Below are 21171 nucleotides of genomic sequence, written 5' to 3' on the forward strand. Positions count from 1 at the left end.
CTGACAAGTATTTTTCTGGTATTTTCTATCAACCATTTATGGAACCTTTCATATGCTTACTTTTTTAAATATTAAAACACTTTAACATGCAGACTAAAAGTTCACAGTATCCAGAATTTGAGGTTATACTAACAGTAATCTGAGGAACACATTTATTGATTTCATCCTTTTTTTAGTTCAACAGATTTCTGTAGTTGCCTTACATGAAGATTCTCAAGATGAGGTCATAGATAAGAAGTATCAATATCATTTGGAAACTTGTTATAAATGCAAATTAGTATCATAAACTCTGTGAGGAAGAGTCAGTAACCTGCTTAACACACTATGTCAATGATTTGGATGCATGATAAAGTTTGAGAATGATTGCCTTAGATTATAAATTCAATAGGTCATAAAATGCTTATTTTCTATGACTTCTCTAAGGTATATATTACTGGGTTTCATACAAATATATATATATATATAATAGAAATTTAGGAAATATTTTACAAAAAGGCAAATAATATCAAAGTCTGTTTATCTATTTACCCACCCATCTACTTACTTATCTATCCATCCACGCCATAATTACATTTTTAAATTAGTATAACCATTCTCTTACCTGAGAAACTCAAGAAGTAAAGAATGTTGGCAGTGAAGCTGAATCACCCTTTCAGGGTAATCCACAGGTAAAGACTGACTTGAATTAATTCCAGGTGGCATTTTTCCACACAGGTGGACCAGCACATCATAAATGGTCTTATTATATTTGGAAAAGTCACTCTGTCTGGAAAATTTTTTGGCCGATAGGGCTGATGAGTACACTTGTATTTTATACACATCCCTATGGGAAAATAATATTAAAATTAAAAACATCTTAAAATGTTATAAAAAACCATTCTCAATGACTAAATACAGTTCTATTTAAAATCAAATGAGAAATTATACAATTCACTTCATTTACCTATTTTTTGTGAGTAAAAATTTGATTTTCTTAATAACCCCAGAAGTTTCTAGTAACTTGCTTTAAGCACACATCATTATCTAATGGTGCTGCTGTTAAGGCTGAAAGATTGGACTGTGATTAGAAAATGTTAAGGGCTTTGGAAAAACAGAATAAAGGTTAAATTCTAGACCCACTACCTATAATTGTGTGAGTATAATGAGTTATTTAAACTTATTTAACTCAATTTTGTGGGCTTCCCTCATATCTCAGTTGGTAAAGAATTCGCCTGGAATGCAGGAGACACCGGTTTGATTCCTGGGTCAGGAAGATTCCCTGGAGAAGGGATAGGCTACCCACTCCAGTATTCTTGGGCTTCCCTTGTGGCTCAGCTGGTAAAGAATCCACCTGCAATGAGGGAGACCTGGGTTCGATCCCTGGGTTGGGAAGATCCCCTGGAGAAGGGAAAGGCTACCACTCCAGTATTTTGGCCTGGAGAATTCCATGGATACAGTCCATGGGGTCACAAAGAATTGGACACGACTGAGCGAGTTTCACTTTCAACTCAATTTTGTACAGTATAAATTGGAGACAATAATGCCTACAATAATTTATAAGACATTTCCAACATTCATCAAACACACACACACACACACAAAGACATATTTATATACATTTGCTCAATATTGATACTTTAATACTTAGAAGGGCACATCCTCCACATTGGCCACATGAGTGGGGATCCTCACCTCAGAGATAAAGTCCAGAGAGCCATTGTTTCCATATATTTTTCTGCACTTTAAGTAAGACGATACAATCTCTATTTCCTGATACCTCCCATTCCAAGTTGTGACTTTTCTGCTCTTTATGTAAGATAATACAATCTCTATTTCCTGATACCTCACATACCAAGTTGTGATGCATGTTAATTTTCAAATGGAGTAAAAAAAAAAACAAGTCCAACCAACTCTTGCTACCTACAGTTTATGAAAGATCTAATACTATTCTGCATATTTGGTTGCTAGCAATAAGAATCACAAATGCATCACTAGCTTAGACTAACAAATAAAAAGTCCCCAAGGGGCCATTTTGAATGGCAGTTCTCTAGTTTAGTAGCTAGTAGGGATATACAGCAAATTCAAAAGAAACTATAAGTTTTAAGGGTTTCAGTATCGTTCCTCAAAGCCTTGCTCTGACACTTATTCTGTGACTTTATGAAAGTTATTTGACCTTTCTGTCCTCAACCTTCTGAAAATAATAAACCTAGTATATCCTGAAATCACCAACAAATCAAATACTTTATGGAGAAAATTAGCACCATCATGGGCCTTAAAATATTTCTATGAAAAAATTATGAAAAAGATAAATGATAGACCAAAATAGAATTAAAACAAATCAATGAACAAATAAAAACGGGGGGAAAATGAGTGCAAATGAAAGAAATAATAAATAATAAGTGGGCACACAGAGGCCCCATTTATAATAGTTATAAGACACAGATTTTAAATTCAGTGCATGTACTATGTTTAAAATTGAGAATCTTGTCACTGAACTATAAATTATATTAAAAAAAGACTAAATGGAAAATTTACAGATAAGCAAATCCAGTAAGTAAAACTAAGAGAGCAATGGATGAGTTTAACAGCAGGTTAAGTCAAGTGAAAAGCAAACTAATGAACTGAAATACAGGCTATAGGAAAGCACCATACTGCAATACAGAACAACAAAAGGATGGGAAATATAGGAGACTGAGCAAAGAAGAGGAGCCCAAAAGAATGCAGCAGTCACATAACTTGAAAGGACACAGGGTGAAAACTTTCAAAATTGACAACAAAAAAAAATCAAACTACAGATGAAAGAATCACTATGAATCCCAATAAGAATAACTACAAAGAAAACTGGTAGGCACTTCAGAGTAAAGCTGTTGAAACCAAATATAAAAAGAAACTCTTAAAAGTGCTCTGCTTACCCACAAAAAGAAAATATCTTCAAAGCAGTAAAAATTAAAATTTCAGATGACTTAACAGAAACAGAATACAGAAGAAAATGACATATTTTAAATAAGCTTAAAGAAAATAGTTGCCAACCTTAAATCCTATACCAAATTATACAATTAGAATAAAGGTGGAAAAAATACAGCTATTTTCAGAAACAAAACACAGAATTTGTTACCGATGACTTTAATGCAAAGATCTAAAGATAATTATTTGAGAGGAAGAAAATCATCTTGAGTGAGAAATTAAAGATATAAAAAGAATGAAGAAAAATTAAATCAGTAAATATATGAGCAAATGTTGACTGATTATAATAATAGCATCAATATCCAGGGTATACATACACTCCAGATATTTTACATATATATATATATATATATATATAAAGTATATAATTATACAACAATAGTGTATGTTGGAAGGAAGAAGATAAAGTTAACATATAATTCCCTGTAATATCAGGGAAGAGAATAAAATTATTAATTATGATAAGACTTCAATAACTTATATGTATGCCATTATGTGTAAAGTAATCATTAAAAGAATTATAGAAGTGTACTTCTAAGCTTGTAGAGGATAAATCATGAAATAAGAGAACAGTTAATCAGTGCAAAAGAAGGCAAAAAAGGAGAGAGAGGGTAGACAGAAAAACAGAAGAACTTAAAAACATCACAGATCTAAATCTAAATTCATAGTATTTGCATTAAATTTATACAAACCGAAAACTTGAATTAAAGGAAAAAGAATAATATGAAACAAGCTAAATATAGGATATACAAAGAGACATAACCAAAATCCTCAGAAATAAAGATCTATGTAAAAGCTTCAAAATGTTATGTAAATATTAACCAGAAGTAAAATGCCTATATTAATAAAATACAGCTTAGAATTTAAGGCACAAAGCATTACTAAGTATAAAGAAAGACATTCCACTGGCAATGCACCACAAACGTATATTACAGCTGCATATTTGAATTCGTCATGGAAGTTCACCATCATTCTAAGAGGAGATTAAGAAAGAGAGAATGGAGAAAATAGAGACAACAAAGGGAAGGAAACAGCAGAACATGAGGCAGAGAAAAACAGTTAAAACCCACTGAAATGTTGTGAAGTAATTAGCCTCCAACTAATAAAAAAATTTAAAAAAAAAAAAATGAGTTTTCTAAGTGAGAGGGCCTACTGAAAGCCAAGTAGATTGATATATCAATGTATCAATATATATATATATATATATCAATATATCAATATCATATAAAATGTTCCCACACTCAGATTTTACTTCAATAACTTGCAGAATAGATTAACAGAAATAATGGAAACCATAAAATAACTTTGAGAGAATGAACGTGGTACTCACAAAATCAGGTGGCCATTGGCCACCTGATGCAAAGAGCCAACTCATTAGAAAAGACCCTGGTGCTGGGAAAGATTGAAGGCAGGAGGAAAAGGGGACGACAGAGAATGGGATGGTTGGGTGGCATCACTGACTCAATGGATATGAGTTTGAGCAAGCTCTGGGAGATGGTAAAGGACAGGGAAGCCTGGCGTTCTACAACCCCTGGGAGCGCAAAGATGGGGGCGTAAAGAGTCGGACATGACTGAGCGATTGAACACACACACTCACAAAATACGATATCAAACTTCTCATCAGAAATACTGAATGATTCTAGCTGTATGGGATAATGTAGGAGGAGGGGGTCAACTATTGGCAACATTACATGACCTTGTAAAAGTATCTTCTTAGCCTGACAGTCCATGATCCAAAAATTCCAAACAAAGAATTACCACTCAATAACACTGTTACTTGGACAATGTAACAATTCAAAGTCTTTTGGTTGTGAATAGCTTCTTTCCCAGAGCTAGAGACCCTCCTACTCCTCTAGAACTGCCTTTGCCCAGGGGGTATGCATGAGCTACTTCTCATTTGTCAAAAAAATCAAAGTTCTCAGTTCCATCAGGAAACAAGGAGACCCACAAAGTCACCAGTAGGGATAAAAAACAGAACAGTTACTAGGAAATCATCCAAAACTGTAAGAGCTTTTTAAACCTTTTATTATTTGATAAAGTGATCCTGCCTCTGAGAACCTTCCTATATAACATCTAGAAATGTTTGCTACCACCTGTAAACAGACACATTCAATCTCAGCATTGTTTTTAAGAAAATAACCAAACAAAGTAACAGAAGTAAATGCCCAACAATTAGTGAGAATCAGCAAGTAAATAATGACACAAGAATGCAATAACATACAACAAATTAGCAATCAATATTATAGTAAAATATTAGAAACTGAAAATTAAAATCATAAGCTCTATCAAAAGCAACAAAAAATGAGAATGCTTAATAGCAAAAATTCTGGGATGCATTCAATGTGGAATAGAAATAAATTTATAGGCCTGAAAATAATTAAGCATACCATTCAAGTTTAAAGGAAAAGTAAATCACAAAGAAAACCAACCAGCAGTATTTAGAAAATGCAGAGATGAATAAATCAATCTAACAGCTTATTCATTAAGAGACATAAAAGTAAAATATCTAAATCAAGAAAATATAAAATTAAAATTATAGCGATCTTAAACATACAAACCATACTACTACTAGTTACAAGTGTTACATAATGAATTGTAAATGCTCAATGATTTCTCTGAAAATTAAAAAAAAATAATTAGAATACACTAAAACTAGATACACTTTTCAGTAGAAAAAAACAACAAAACAGAAAACTGAAAAATTAAAAGGGAATAATTTCTCTAAAAAATTCCCTGGAGTCAGATGATTTATGATTGAGTCTATAAATCAGCAACTCAATCTATGACGCTGATAATATTTATTAAAAAACTGAAAAAGGTACAGGAAAACTAAACAGAGTAACCAAGCTCACGCCTGTGTATAGATGCAAAACTTCTAATGCAGCCTGTCTAGTTACACAGATTAGTAATTGCCCCTATGGTGCCAGCAAGTTACCCCAGTGATGAAAAAGGAGGTAGGAAAACTCTAAGAACCACTACACCAGTATTAACAACAGAGGTGCCTAAATTCCCGTCAAAATTAACAATAGAATTAAGTGGCTTGATATGACCAATGCAGTTAACTGTTTTAAACATTCTGAGTAATAAAAACAACACATGAAAGAGGTAAAGATACTGTCAAACAGGAGATAGTATCAAAGAAATTGTGTCTTCCCTCTTCACTATTTACTATCCATCACCCTGATGACACTCTTGATAGACAGCTGAATTTCATTTATACAGAAATAAAATAATCCTGTTTTATACAGTTTCTAAATTTTTCAAGTTTAAAAGGATATCTTGCCCATATCATCCATTCTCATTTCACAGATGAGGAAACTGAGGTTCAGAGACTTTCAGGGCTTGCTCCAAATCACTGGATGTTTAGAAGAAATTTAAAAGTACATGCATACTCAAAAATTTCTATTTGCATCCTTTTGCTTTTCTAATAGTCTCCTCATAATTGATCAGTTTAGAATAAATTAACATTGAGTTTCACTTCAAACCATCTCACTAAACAGATATTTATATGATACAAGGCAAACATAGAGAAATGTTAGAGAAAAATATAGCTGTTACCTTCTTACAGTCTCTGGAATACGAAGAGAATGGGGGCCTTCAGGCCAACCGAAAAGACTGAACCAGGTCTGAACTGCATTTATAGTCTTCAGAAAGAAGTCATATGTCCTTGTTCCTTCTTTAGGAGAAAAGAATTCCTTGTCTTTTGCCTCCTTTTTCATAAATCTATTGCCTTTCTTTGGCATTTCATATTTGCTTGACTTTAATCTTTCAGGTATTATTTCCATTCCTAAAATTCACATTTGTTTATGAAAAAGGATTACTTGACAATAAGGTAAAATAATCTGTCAGCTAGTCCTATCTGTATGCAGACAAATGGAACTCATTCTGCAAATTATTCTATGTTCTCAAAGAAACTCTGATCACTTTACTGTAGCTTAAAATTAAACCTTATTTTCAAATGGCCAACAGAAATACTTTAAAAAGATATGTTTCAATAAAGAAAACTATTAAATTTTCTTCATGTCGTAACATTCCCCGAAATGGAAGCTTTCATTTTATATTACATATGTAAAATATTTAGACAGTTCTTCAGTTTTACTTATTAGACAGAATTAAACTTTAGCTGAATAACTTAAAAAAAACAAAAAATTGGTTTTGGATTCAAAATGACTTTCTGTCCAAGTGAAGCACTTCGATAAAACAAAACATGTTCGAGCTAAATAAATTTTCAAGAATATAAAATGATTTTATCATGCTTTGGTTTTCAAAAATATCTGCCGATATACAAGCACACACTCATTTCAAAACCTCTCAGCATTTAATTTGGCTTGGTCCACTCAATTAACGGAAAATTTTCAATATTATCCACACCCAGAGAAAGGAATATTTGAAAAGTTAATCGCAAATAACTATATCAAGTTCACATATTTATCTGTGTGCAACATGTTCTTCCCGGGTGGCTCAGTGGGAACCTACTTGCAATGCAGGAGCCACAGGAGCTGCGGGTTCAATCCTTGGGCCGGGAAGATCCCCTGGAGGAGGGCATGGCAACCCACTCCAGTATTCTTGCCTGGAAAATCCCATGGACAGAGGAGCCTAGTGGGCTATAGTCATAGGGTCATAAAGAGTCAGACACGACTGAAGCGACTTAGCACATACATCTATTTCTGAGATAAGCAACATTGGACCCAGCTAATTAGGAAATGACCCCCGAGTTCAGCAGTTTGCAAATTATGTACAAAGGGTACCTGTACAGAGAGTCTCAGCAAATTCACAGGGGCTCTACCAGATATTTAACATTTTAGTTAAATACCACTATAACATCTGCTTCATATCATATATACTACTACTCTAGGTTTTTCTACCAAACTAATGAATGGAACTGCTTGGTATGGCTTTTGGCTTAAGAGAAAAATATTAAGATATTAAGCCTATCATGAGCCAAAAACAGAGAATTTCTACTCTAAATCATTGGAAAGAGCACCCAAAGCAGAAAGTGAAAGTGTTAGTCGCTCAGTCGTGTCTGACTCTTTGCTATCCCATGAACTGTAACCCGCCAGGCTCCTCTGTCCATGGAATTCTCCTGGAAAGAATACTGGAGTGAGTATTTCCTCCTCCAGAGGATCTTCCCAACTCAGGTATTGAACCCAGGTTTCCTGCATTGCAGGAAGATTCTTTACTGTCTGGGCCATCAGGGAAGCCCTTCAAAGCAGATGACCCTCTCAAAACTAGTGACAAATTGAGCTTTCTTCGTGAATTTCTTATTACTTGAAAAATGTCTAAGTTTTGAATCAAATAATATTAAACAGATAATGTTTTGGATTGGGTTGGAGAGGTACACTATGTATTTGCCACATACCAATAAACAATTTTCTCTTTGCAGGCTCAGCACCACTACATTTACCAGGAGCAGTAGAGGGTAAGCCAGTTTCTCGACTGGCAAGCAGACTCTTGCTTTCAACCTTCACAGAACTGGCATCCTTTTCTACAAATGACATATTGGATCAGAGTAGGTCAAACAAGCATTTGTGAATTCACTATCAAATTACTGAACCTGAATTTCATAATTATATATATATAAACATTACAGTAAATATGTATATATATATACATACACACATACATACAGTACAAAATAAAAAATCTAAGTTCCCATTACTCATGAATAAGATGTATAATAAGAAGAAAATAAAGAGTGACATGAACTGAACTGAATGAACTTTATAAGGCAATTATTATGATATATCAAAGTTACTGGAGAATGAACAATGTTCAACTTTAGCATAAACAAGTACATATAGTCTTTTAAATATTTCTACACCCAAATTTTTAGAATTACTATATATAGTGCTCAAAATCATATATAAAAAGACTGTCACTAACAAAGTAATTTCTTTCTAGTTAATTTTCTGAAATGAAAGCATTGCTTGGTTATGATTCCATTTTTTCCAGCTTTTCATCTCTATTCCAGTTAGAACTGCTGTGACTTGGCCACCATGGTAATTCAAACCACCACAGGCAATGCTGAACAAGAAAAGGAAGCAGATATAACCTACCACCAGATATCTATCTACCTACATATCTACTTATCTATCTACATATGCATGTACATATATATGTGTATGCATATTATATAAGAATACAATATATATTATATAACAATAAAATGTTTAATACAACACATATACACAGAATGTTATTCCATCAGAGAAGCATGACCTGTGCAATTAAAAAGATCTAACATGAAAGTTTCGCACCACAACTCCCAAGCTAGTAAATCATGGGTACATTATACAAGTTCTCTGAAACATCTGTTTTTTATCCATAAAATGAAATCAAGGGCTCTGAACTCATGTGTTTGTTTTGAGGATTACTTTATAGGCAGCAACACATATAAATAATCTGGTATATACTAAATTTCTTCCACCCTTTCAGTACAAAGCCATTCAGAATTTGCCAGAGAACCTTTGCCCAGTAGGTATGCACATCTCCACAACGCTAAGCCACTGCAGACTCCATAGAAGGAAGCCTTAGAAAACTCAATGACAGAATGAGTCATTTTGCCAGAATGATACTGCATTAGACAGTACCTTTTCAAGTCAACATCAAATGACAAAAGGTTCCTAGTGGGGTACAAACCCACATCTGTACACTTCAACTAAACTCAGGGATTCATATGATACTTTTTTATTTGACATATTAAGTTTAACAACTTAATGATTTTTATTACATATAAGTCATACATACTTCTTTACTTTTGGATATACTTAGTAGGTTTTAAGATTTCACCTTTACTGAACCTATCATTCTCTAGAGCACAGAAACTACATATGGAGGCTCTGAGGTCTCATAAATTTGGTTAGAATTCCCTGAGCAATGTGCTCATCCTCCCTATGACTCATTTTTTTAAATTAAGAAAATAAATTTATTGGATATGAACATTATCAAATTTTGGTCATTTATGACTCAGTTTCTTAATCTGCAAAGTGAGATTAATAAGAGTATTGAACCATAGTTGTTGGGAAGACTAAATGAAATAACAAATATAAGGCACTCAGCACAGAATGTCATATGCCTGGAAGGCACTAAATATATGTTATAAATCATTGCCTGCATATTTCTGAAGATATCTTAGACTATCTAAGAATCATGATATCTTTCTATAGTAATGCTTACCCAAATGGATATATTATTTTAAACAATTATCATACAAATACAAAGACTCCATTTTTTTTCCTTCTAAAGAGATAGCAGTATTTTGTACAGTAATTCCTCATTATTTGTGGAGGGGGCATTATGAAAAATAGAAAAAAGTGGTAAAGTAATAATAATAAGTTATAATACCAATAATAATAAAATGACAATAACAATAATACATTTCAGTTATTTATAGTCTAAGAATCTTCACAAAAGCCTTTCTTTTTTATAAACACACTGCTAGAATCATGCTGCTCCCCCATAAAGCACATTTTGTTTAATAACAGATGTTTAAGGATCTGAGTACTAAAGATAAAAGCTTATGGTAAAATGGTGAGGTGAGAACCCAAAATAGAATTTCCAGCCAGGTACTGCAACTTTTCATCCTCTGCTCTTTCTATTACATTGTCTTATTTGATATCTCACATCCCATCCATCCAGTATATTAGAAGAATATAACATCAAAATTTGTCAGAAAAATCTCTAAAATTCTGAAAATGTGTGCAAAATTTGTAATACACATGTGCTGAGAAGGAACAATCAGAGCAGTAAGGAGAGACCCCAGGGTATGTGGAAGCCTAGAGCTTGATGCTGGAGAAGGAAATGGCAGCCCACTCCAGTACTCCTGCCTAGAAAATCCCATGGATGGAGGAGCCTGGTGTAGGCTACTGTCCATGGGGTCGCAAAGAGTCGGACACGACTGAGCGACTTCACTTTCACTTTAGAGCTTGATGAGGGGGGTGGGGTGGGTCAACAGTATAAACTGCTCTTCAGTAGTGCAGAGACAACAGTTTAATGGATCTAACTGCCTAATTTCCTCTGCTATTTGTCTCCCTCTCTGTGGAAAATAGAGTGGTTTATTGGATTGGTAAATAGGCAAGCATAGCTTGTATTCACTCTTTTTCCTCTTTGGGAACAAGCCTGTTCAATGAAGGGATACAGTCTCCTCTTAACTCCCTATTGTCATCCTGCACACTCACCCAAATTAGCTAAGAGGGAAGCAGAAGTTGAAGGGCAAGAGTGAGCAAGGTTAGTTGATTAAGGAAGGTCCCTGGACAATGAGACTAAGATAAAGGACAGCCTAAGGCAGGAAAGACTCTTCTTTCCTTGGCTTTGTGATGGGACAGATGATGGGTAAGGCATGTTTGGAATTTGAAAAGTCAGTGTGTTCCTGCCAGATGGCCTCCAGTTCTTCTGAAAAGTCTCAGTCCCCCAAGAATGAGGCAGAACAGGATTGAATAGGTTTTACAGGAGTGGTAAACTTTTGAAGCAAGTGCAGAAGATGAGAAAACTTGAAAACAGACAAGACCTGCCATTCAGCGCTGAAACTTAAGCCTTTAACAATCTACACAGAAAAAAATTTTTGCACTATCCATCATTCTCAATTTAACAATTGAAAATGCTGGAGGGGGTGTGTAGAAAATGAGACCTTCTACACTGTCAGTAGGAGTGTAAGTTGGTACAATCACTATGGAAAACAGTGTGGAGGTTCTTAAAAAATCTAAAATAGGATTACCATATGATCTAGCAATCCCACTTCTGGGCATATATCCAGATGAAACTGTAATTCAAAAAGATATATGCACTCCTACATTCATAGCGGCATTACTCACAATAGCCAAGACATAGAAACAACCTAAATGTTCATCAACAGATGAATGGATAAAGAAGATATGGCATATATATACACACATAGACAATGGAATACTACTCAGCCATCAAAAATGAAATGATACCATTTCCAGCAACATGGATGGGCCTAGAGATTATCATACTAAGTGAAGTAAGTGAGACAGAGAAAGACAAATACCATATGATATCACTTATATGTGGAACCTAAAATATGGCACAAATGAACATATCTAAAAAAGAAACAGATTCATAGACATGGAGAACAGACCTGTATTTGTCAGAGAGGAAGCAGGGAGGGAGTGGGTCAGACTGAGAGTTTGAGGTTGTGATGCAAACTATTACATTCAGAATGGATAAATAACAATGTACAGCACATGGAACTATATTCAGTATCCTCTGATAAGCCTGAGTCATGAGTGTCTGAGTGGAAAAGAATATAAAGAAAATATACGTATGTGTATGAGTTACTTTGCTATACAGCAGAGATTGGCACAACACTGTAAATCAACACTGTAAATCAACTATACTTCAATTAAAAAAGAAATAATATCATTCTATTATGGAATGGGAATGAAAAATCCAATTTATAACAACTTACCATATTTTACAATAATTTTTTGCTCATCAAGATGAATTGCCATATATGAATAAATAGTAAGCATGCAGTTTTCTGCTGTTGCAGTAACTGGAAGTGGAAACCTAAAAGTGAAAATATTGCATTTTAGTAAATTAAAATCTTTAGATGCAGTAAACACAATGAAAAAAAATTTTAGCTATCCTGGATGTCTATAACAATCAAGACATGAATTAGTCATCATTTTTCTTTCCTTCTATCAATAGTTTGGTTTTCTTAAATACCTATTGTATCTAGCTTAATGGTGTAAAAATATTTACTTTTAAAGCTTTTAGCAGAGATGGTAAATTTCACTTTCAAGTGTGCTCTAAAACACAGCTTGTAATTATGCAGGTTCGCAAACAGATTCAGGAAATTTTAGAGTTGAAGGAGCCTCAGAGTTAATCCACTCACCTTCTTCCATAGAGTCTGTGACAAATGGTATCTAGCTTCAGAGGACCAGCATGACACTCATGACTCAGAAACAAGCCATTTCATATCTAGAGAACTGTAACCTCACAAATTCTATTTCAGGGCAACACAAAATCATATCTACAACCTATAATCTCCATTACATTCCTTCAAATATTTAAATACAGTTCACTATATCTTCTCTAAGCTCTCTTTTCCATATTAAAAACATTTAGAATGTTCAAGGGTTCTTTCAACTTCAAGGCCTTTAAATATTTCACATACCACCTAACTTCTTTAGATGATCTTTTGTTTTGTATTTATCCTTTAAATGTGTCTGAGAATTGAAAGTAATATTGTAAAAGCTGTTCAACCAGTACAAAATAATATTACCTTCCACAAGCTGCATATTCTATTTTATGAAAGCATTGTGAAATTGTCATTTTCACCAGTCACAAAACACTCTTAGATGATACTGGACCTAACTTAGGTGACAACTCTATCCTTGTGCAACTGATTTTTTAATATAAATACTATATTTTATATCTATATCACTGTAACACCACCTTATTGGTTTCAGTTCTGCATTATAGCATATCAAGATAATTTTACTCTTGAACCAGCTATCAAACTAGCTCTTCTATCTAGCTTATTATGGTCACTGGCCAAGGCAAAATGATAAAATCTCATTTTATAATCCAAGTTAAATACAGAACACAAGTAAAATATAGAGCACAAGTAAAATATAGACTGCAAGTAAAATATAGAATAGGATGAGACTGATAAAAGTCTGTAGCTGAAATATAATGAGTTGTCAAGGGACATTAAAATAAACATGCTATATGTAAATGAACTGATTTTCACCTCAGCTCTGCATAAGATATTTTCCCATAAGAAATGCATTGTTTTCACCTTTACTAATTAGTGTGTATTAAAATATTATGCAAAATATACAGATTCAACATTGTCTTGTTTAACCAACCCTAGTCATTCCCTTGCCTCATCCTAAACACATGCATTAGATTGTCCTCTTCAGGATTAGGTTGTATTTTTATATGTAATTTTTTCCACATGATTTCCCTCTTAAAATGAAACTTAAAATTCCTTGATAGCATGAATCATTACTTCTACATACTATGCATTTACGCCAAGTGTAGCGACCAATCAAAACTCCATTAACTGACCAACTATGTTTAAGGATATTTTTCAGATTAAATAATATAGTTTATCAACAGACACCATCATCGTTGCTATCTTAGAACCAAAAATGTTAATTTTAACAGTGATTATAGAAGCAGGAAAAAAAAAAAAAGGAAAGGAAAAAAGACAACTCTAGCAAATCCTGTGGGTGCTCTGTCCTTAAGTTCTTATCCCCCAGGAAGTAGTCTTCGTGCTGGACTCCCATCCTCTGGGTGGGCATGGTGGGGTAATGGTTACCTTCTTCAGAGAGTTACTACTGGGCTGCTGGAGCCACTGAAAGTTCCAACTGCCTTAGGAGCTTATGGTCCTCAGAGTAATCCTGCAGCCCATGCCTGTATGCTGTGGGAGTTTGATAGTCCGACAATCTTGCTTCAAATAGCACAAAAACTGTACAATGGTAACCTCATCTGCAAAGAACTCCAGGGATCAAAGTGAGGTTGGGACTCAATTTTCATATTTATTTGTGATGACTGATTCCTGGTTCTGCTTCCCTTACCTCCTTACTTTGTTTTTTTTCTGGGAGTTCTTCCCTAATAAATAACATATCCATGAGGTCTCATCTAAAAGTTAGCTTGCGGACAACACTACCCAAGACAATTAACCAAACGAACAAACAAAAGAAGCACTATCACTTGAAATATTTATGAAATGGTACAAAACTAAGGAAAATATATTTTGAAATAAAATTTCACTATAAGAATAAAATGGGAATAAATATCAATTATTTTTCTCTTATAAAACTAGTCAGATGATAAGATATGATTTCAGATGCTCCTTAAAGAATAACCAACATACACAAAATTCATTTGACCACATTCTTCTTGGGAGCATGCAATACAGAAACTGGACAACTTATACAGTATGGGAATATGGACACTTTATACATTGATATTATTAAAAATTCATTTAAACAGAAAAAGGACTTTCAGTCGGTAATACTAACACATTATAACAAAAATATTTCTGAGAAAATTGGGTACTTCATGGTATTTTATCAAAGAATAATGGTGTTATTTATGGATTCTCTATGCCAATCCACACAGACAGGAACTATGTGTGGTAAAGGATTTACTCTAAAAATACTCAATATTACAGTAACAGTGAAATGAAAAGGCACTCTGACATTATGGATTTCAATTCCATTCTGGGATTTAAATAGAAAATTTCAGGCATGAGTGAAATAGAACAGTTTCACTGGACCAAAATTGGGATGGACATTCCTGGTAACAACAGAGTTGATACGATGCAGATGTTGACGAACATGGTGGAAATGTGGTAGCTACTGTGCTGAGCATCTAACATGCATTATTTAATTTACCTAAATCCTCTCAACAGTCCTAGAGGATAGGTATTATTAATTTTCTCAGCTTTTGGTTAAAATAGCAAAGTCCAGAAAAAGTCAATAATTGTTTAAGTTCACCCAATGAGAAAAGAGAGGGTCCAAGTTCAAATTCGATCTGCCTGAAACAAAGCTCTGATATTAGCCACTGCATAGGAATGGTGAGCTTCCAGACCTGTCTTGCAGAGATGTTCAAAGCTGGGAAGTCTGCATAAAATCACATAGGTGATGATGAACATAAACATAAATGTTTTTCAATAGTTTTTTGTCAATTATTTCATTAAAAACCACACACTATAATACTTCTAGCTAGTCTAATAATGTTAAATTACATAAGTCCTTATTAAAAATTGGTTTAAATAAAAGACTTTTTTAAAAGCTATAAATATTTTCCTGGGTTCTCAGGAGGAAATATTTGACTTCAAATGCGCTTCTAAGTAAACCATAACCAGCATTTACAAAACTGATGTAAACAAATTCTCCTGTTGGACACATGCAAATTCTAGAGGTGGAAATTCTGTAGTTGTATACAGAAACAAAAGGTACTTCTGTACCCTAAGGGACAATGCAAAATACGTTAGGAAAAACTTGAGTCACTCTTTTAAACAGAATTTTTATGGACAAACTACTGATATTTTACTGTGATAAATCAAACAATAAATACCATAATATATGTAAAGTCATGTATGGAGTACACATTTTTTTCTCTGTTATTTCAGGTTCATCTAATAATTCTCATTAATGATTTATTTCCTCTGCTTCCAATTATGTACTTTAAATTCTTCTAAACTTACAGAACTTACACGTGTATATACCCTGTACTAAGTTCATCAATTCCCATTTTGCTACCTTTATCTCTTTCCTTTTTATTTGCAATTAATTTTCTTAAAAGGTACGTGTACACAAATTTACCTTTAAATATTGGCATATAACCCCTAAGAATAAGAGCTTTCTTTCATATAACCAAAATTCTGTCATTATTACCATTAAATTTGACATTAGTACAAGAATATTATCTACTTTATAGTCCTTATTCAAGAAGCCCAATAATGCCAGGGTCCAAATTGGGATCAGTCATTAAATTTTGTCTCTTTTATTCCAGGACAATTCCCGAGCCTTGTTTGATCCTTCATGGCACTGACATTTTAAAGTCAAGCTGTCTGATTTACTCTTACTGTCCTCTCGTGACTGGAAAAGATTTAAACATTTGTAGCAAGAAATCCTTATGTGTTGTGGCATGCTTCCAGCTTAACTGCATCAGGAAGCACAGAAGGTTAGTGTTCCTCATTATTTGTGATGCTGAATATGGTCATTTAATACGGTGTTGCCCATCAGATGTCTTCATTTTTTAGAGTATTTCTAAAAATATGATTTACATATAATTATATGTATAATTTACATATAATAAAATCCATAGTTTTAAGATGTGTAACGCAGTAGTTTTTAATATACTTACAGAGTTGTATAATATCACCACTACCTAATTTTTAAATATTTTCATCATCCGTGAATAAAACCCATAAACATTGGCACTCATTCCCCATTTGCCCCTTCTCGTAGACCCTAGAAGTCGCTAATCTACTTTCTGTCTCCATGGATTTGCCCATCCTGAATGTTAAATAATTAATTAGAATTATTACTTGTAGTTAAAAGTAGTAATTGGTGGTGAGATGTTGAGACCATATGGACATCTGATCCTCATCAACCTTTCATCCAAAGTATATACACTCTGTCTGGGTTGCATAAAGCCTTCTGGAAGGGCTCCTCCAAGGAGATAGGTCAGTGGCTTGAAAGGTTGACAACCACTGAGCCAGGATTCGAAACTGCACAGTGCCTGAGAGTTTGTGAAGAATTAGTCTTGATTTTTTAAATGTTCAGTAGAATTCTGCAATGAAACTGGGACTGGATTTTTCTTTGTGGGAAGATTTTAAAATAACTATTCAACTTTTGATAAGAATTATAAAATGTTCTGATTTTCTATTTCTTCTACAGTATGGACAGTCTTCATCTTTCTAGGAAATTGTCAGTTTCATCTAAATCATCTAATCTGTTAGAATACAGATTAAGTATTCCTTTCTTTCTACTTAATTGAATTTAATTTGCTCCTCTTTTTCTAGTTTCTTTGAGTTGTGCAAGGTAGAAAGTTAGACTATTATATGAAATCTTTAATAGTATTTAATATAGGTATTTAAAACTATAAATTTCCCTCTAAACATTGCTTTAGCTGTATCCCATAAATTTTGATATATGTTTTCATTTTCTCTTATCTCAGAATACTTCTTAAGTTTCCTTTGGATTTGTTCTTTGACTCTGGTTTATTCAGGAGTATGTAGTTTAGTTCCCTCACATTTGTGAAATTCCCACATCTCCTTCTGTTGTGTTTTTAATTTCATTTCACTGTGATGGAGCTCATATTTTCTATGACTTCAGTCATGTTTAAAAATATTGAGACTGTGGACTTCCCTGGTGGTCTAGTGGTTAAGAATCTGCCTGCCAGTGCAGAGGACATGGGTTCGATCTCTGGTCCAGGAAGATCCCACATGCCGCAGGACAATCAAGCCAGTGTACCATACCACTGAGCCCACACTCCAGAAACCTCAAGCTGCAACTACTGAGCCCATGAGCCGGAATTACTGAAGGCCAAACATCTTAGAGCCTGTGCTCTGTAACAAAAGAAGCCACCACAATAAGAAGCCCTGTGCACCACAACTAGAGAGTAGCCACCGCTTGTCACAACTAGAGAAAGCCCATGCAAAAGCAACAAAGACCCAGTGCAGTCAAAACTAAATAAAATGAAATAAAATTAAAAAAAAAATCTTGAGATTTGTTTTATAGTCTAGCATTTAATTTATCCTACAGAATGTTACATATGCACTTGAAATAAAGTGTGTTTTCTGCTGCTGTTAAATGGTAATGCTCTAAAGATGTCTATTAAGAGCACTTGGTTGACAGTGCTTTTCAAGTCTTTAATACCCTCATAGACTTTTTGTCTAGATGTTTTCTCCATTATTGACATTGGGGTCTTGAAATCTCCAACAATTATTTCCAAATTATTTATTTCTCCTTTCAAATCTATTTGTTTCGTAGACTTCAAGGATCACTTGTTAGGTATTTATATGTTTATAGTTTTTATATGGCCTTGATGGATTGAGAATCTATAATTATCATTATAAAATACTCATCTTTTTCTTTAGCAATCTTTTTCAGTCTATTTTTAATAATATTAGTATAACCATTCCAATTCTCTAATAGTTGTGAATTGCAGAGTATAACTTTTTCCATCTTTTTAATTTCAACCTTATCATATCTTTGAATCTATAGAGTTGTAGTTTTTTTTCCTAAATCAAGCCTGACAATTTCTGTCTTTTGATTAGATTGTTTAATACATTCACATGTAGAGTTATTATCAATATTTTTGGATTTATATCTCCTATTTTGTTTTCTGTATGATTTATACGTGTTTTCTTTATTGCCTCATTCTACATTAAGTGGATTCTTTCTAGTATACCATGTTAATTCCTCAAAGATATTTAACTGCATTTTAAGTTATTTTCTTATTGATTGCTTTCAGGATTATAATACACATCTTAACTTAGCATCTACTCCAGATTTAAACTAACTCAATTTCACTATGTTATGAACTATTGCTGCAATATAGCTCCATTCCTTTGCTTTATTGTCACATAGAATTACATCTTTATGTGTTACAAATCCAACAATCTAGTGCTATAATTGTTGTTTTATATACTCTTATGTCTTCTAAAGATGTTAAGAGAAAAAAGGAAAAATTGATTTATATAGTTTTTTATATTAGATTTCATTAACATTAGATTTCTTGTTCTCATCTTTTCTTCTTGTGGACTCAATTTACTATACAGTATCATATCCTTTTTCCAATATAGCTTTATTTCTACTGCCCTGCTTTGGTAATGCTACTTACAAAATATCTCTAAATTACTATTAGTTCAACCATACCACATTATATTGTTTTGTACAAGTGTTTTTAAGAATCAATTAAGAGAATAAATATATTGCAGTATAGTCATACAGTTCCAGAGTTGTGATTGATATATTTTTTTGGAATATCAACTGACTCAAGTTTCAGGATCATAAAGAAATTCTCATTTACTTTCATTTCAATATTCCTATGATGCTGTTTTGGACTTATCTTTATTTTCTGTTACTACAAAAAGGATGCCTCTGGATACTATAAGTTTAAGAATAAGAGATTCCTATAGTGTCACTGGATTCATTTGATTTTTACTAAATCTATAAGTATCATAAAAATGTCCTTAAACATTACACTGACTGAAATGAAAGTGCCACTATTCATAATTTTTCATCTATGATACTGGCATCTTTATAAAATCAGCCTAGTACATCAGTCTCTTTTAATCTAATCCACATATACAGTGCATGTGTACATGTATACACACAGGCATATACACACATCACATACTATATACCTTTCCTCATACTCAGTCATTATTGTCTTAGTCCCATTTGATTATTTTCTACACTACTGGATTCTAGGAAGGAAGTCACTGCAAGCTAAAAAACGTAAAACCAACAACAACAACAAAAGTAAGACAGAGATTATATTTTTACAAATTACAATTTTTGTATTGAATTGCATGGTGACCACGTTAATTCATTAAATAAGGTGTGGAAAGTTTGCTCATTCATCTCTCCGGTTGTTAGCTGGTGGATAATTAAAACTCTAATTACACATCTCTAAATCTGTCCCAATCAACAGTGAAGATAAGAGACTCTTATGCTTGTCATCCCAAATCATTCTAGAAATGAAACACTGAAGTTCCATGTTAAATCTCTATGATAAATTTCCTAGTAATTATAGTACTTTATCACTTTCCAACAGCATATGAAGTACTGTGATGGTCTGTCAACAATATGTCAAACACCGTGAGAAATATTATGATATAATTTATATATTTCTCATCTTAACTAAGGATCTGCTCCTATATACACACTATTTACAGGCAGATCTTACACTCTAAAAACAGCCCTACTGAACATGGTTTTAATTCACAAAGAGATGAGCAGAGCAAGAAGGGACAGGGTGGCAGGGTGTGGGTTTTGGAAGCACATATTTTCAGTCTTGGTTGTCTGTCCAAATCTTTCTCTACAAGGCAGCTAGAAAACTATAAAATAACATGTTGGAAAAACTAGCAATGGCTATGAAGGGTTAAAAGGAGAGTTTACAGTTAATGCTGCTTTGGGTCAGTGATCTAGATTCCTATTTATAGGACTGAATAAACTGAGAAATAGAAGGAGAAGAAAATATCTGGGTGAGCCCTTTGAAAATTCTTGTCATTTTTAAAACTCACTACTGCCAACATCATCATCAAAAACGCGTCCTTATTGCTATTCATACAGTATTTAAATGAAGACTTTCAAAGGATGGACTCACTTTGGATGATCATGTTTGCTTTAGCATAACTGGTTACACAAAAGAAAGATCCTTGAACAACCTTTCCAAAACAGCTTATCCATACCTATTCACAATGTTTCTCAATTCCATAATTGCTAGCAAAATAATTCACATGTAACCTCACTTAACACATAAAGAAAAGGTTGATAAGTTATTTAAATATCTAATGCTTACTACAGGTAGCACTTTTATGTTAGGTCAACTGGACTTCATCTGTTGCTGTAATGTATATTTATAACTGTCTAGGTCATTTATGATGTTGGCAGACAGAAGAATCTACCACAACTGATGACATCATATGCCATTTTGTTAATCAGTGATAAATTTACAGAGTTTTGAATTATTTATTTTTAATCAATCAAAATATACTGAAAAGATTCCTGA

At 33.4% G+C, this 21171-nt stretch overlaps 1 protein-coding gene across 1 annotated transcript in view; it reads right to left on the reverse strand.

Annotated features, from left to right (window-relative positions):
• The window catches only part of CFAP47 (cilia and flagella associated protein 47), a 496124-nt gene that overhangs the window by 299381 nt on the left and 175572 nt on the right, over positions 1–21171 (reverse strand). The window contains exons 27-30 of the mRNA XM_043459762.1: positions 12371–12471; positions 8303–8428; positions 6502–6730; positions 602–823 (exon numbers count right to left, since the gene is read on the reverse strand). Coding sequence (XP_043315697.1) covers positions 602–823; positions 6502–6730; positions 8303–8428; positions 12371–12471 — 678 coding nt within the window. The remainder of the gene's footprint in view (positions 1–601; positions 824–6501; positions 6731–8302; positions 8429–12370; positions 12472–21171) is intronic.

Source organism: Cervus canadensis, chromosome X (genome assembly GCF_019320065.1).
Source record: "Cervus canadensis isolate Bull #8, Minnesota chromosome X, ASM1932006v1, whole genome shotgun sequence".
NCBI classification, from domain to species: domain Eukaryota; kingdom Metazoa; phylum Chordata; class Mammalia; order Artiodactyla; family Cervidae; genus Cervus; species Cervus canadensis.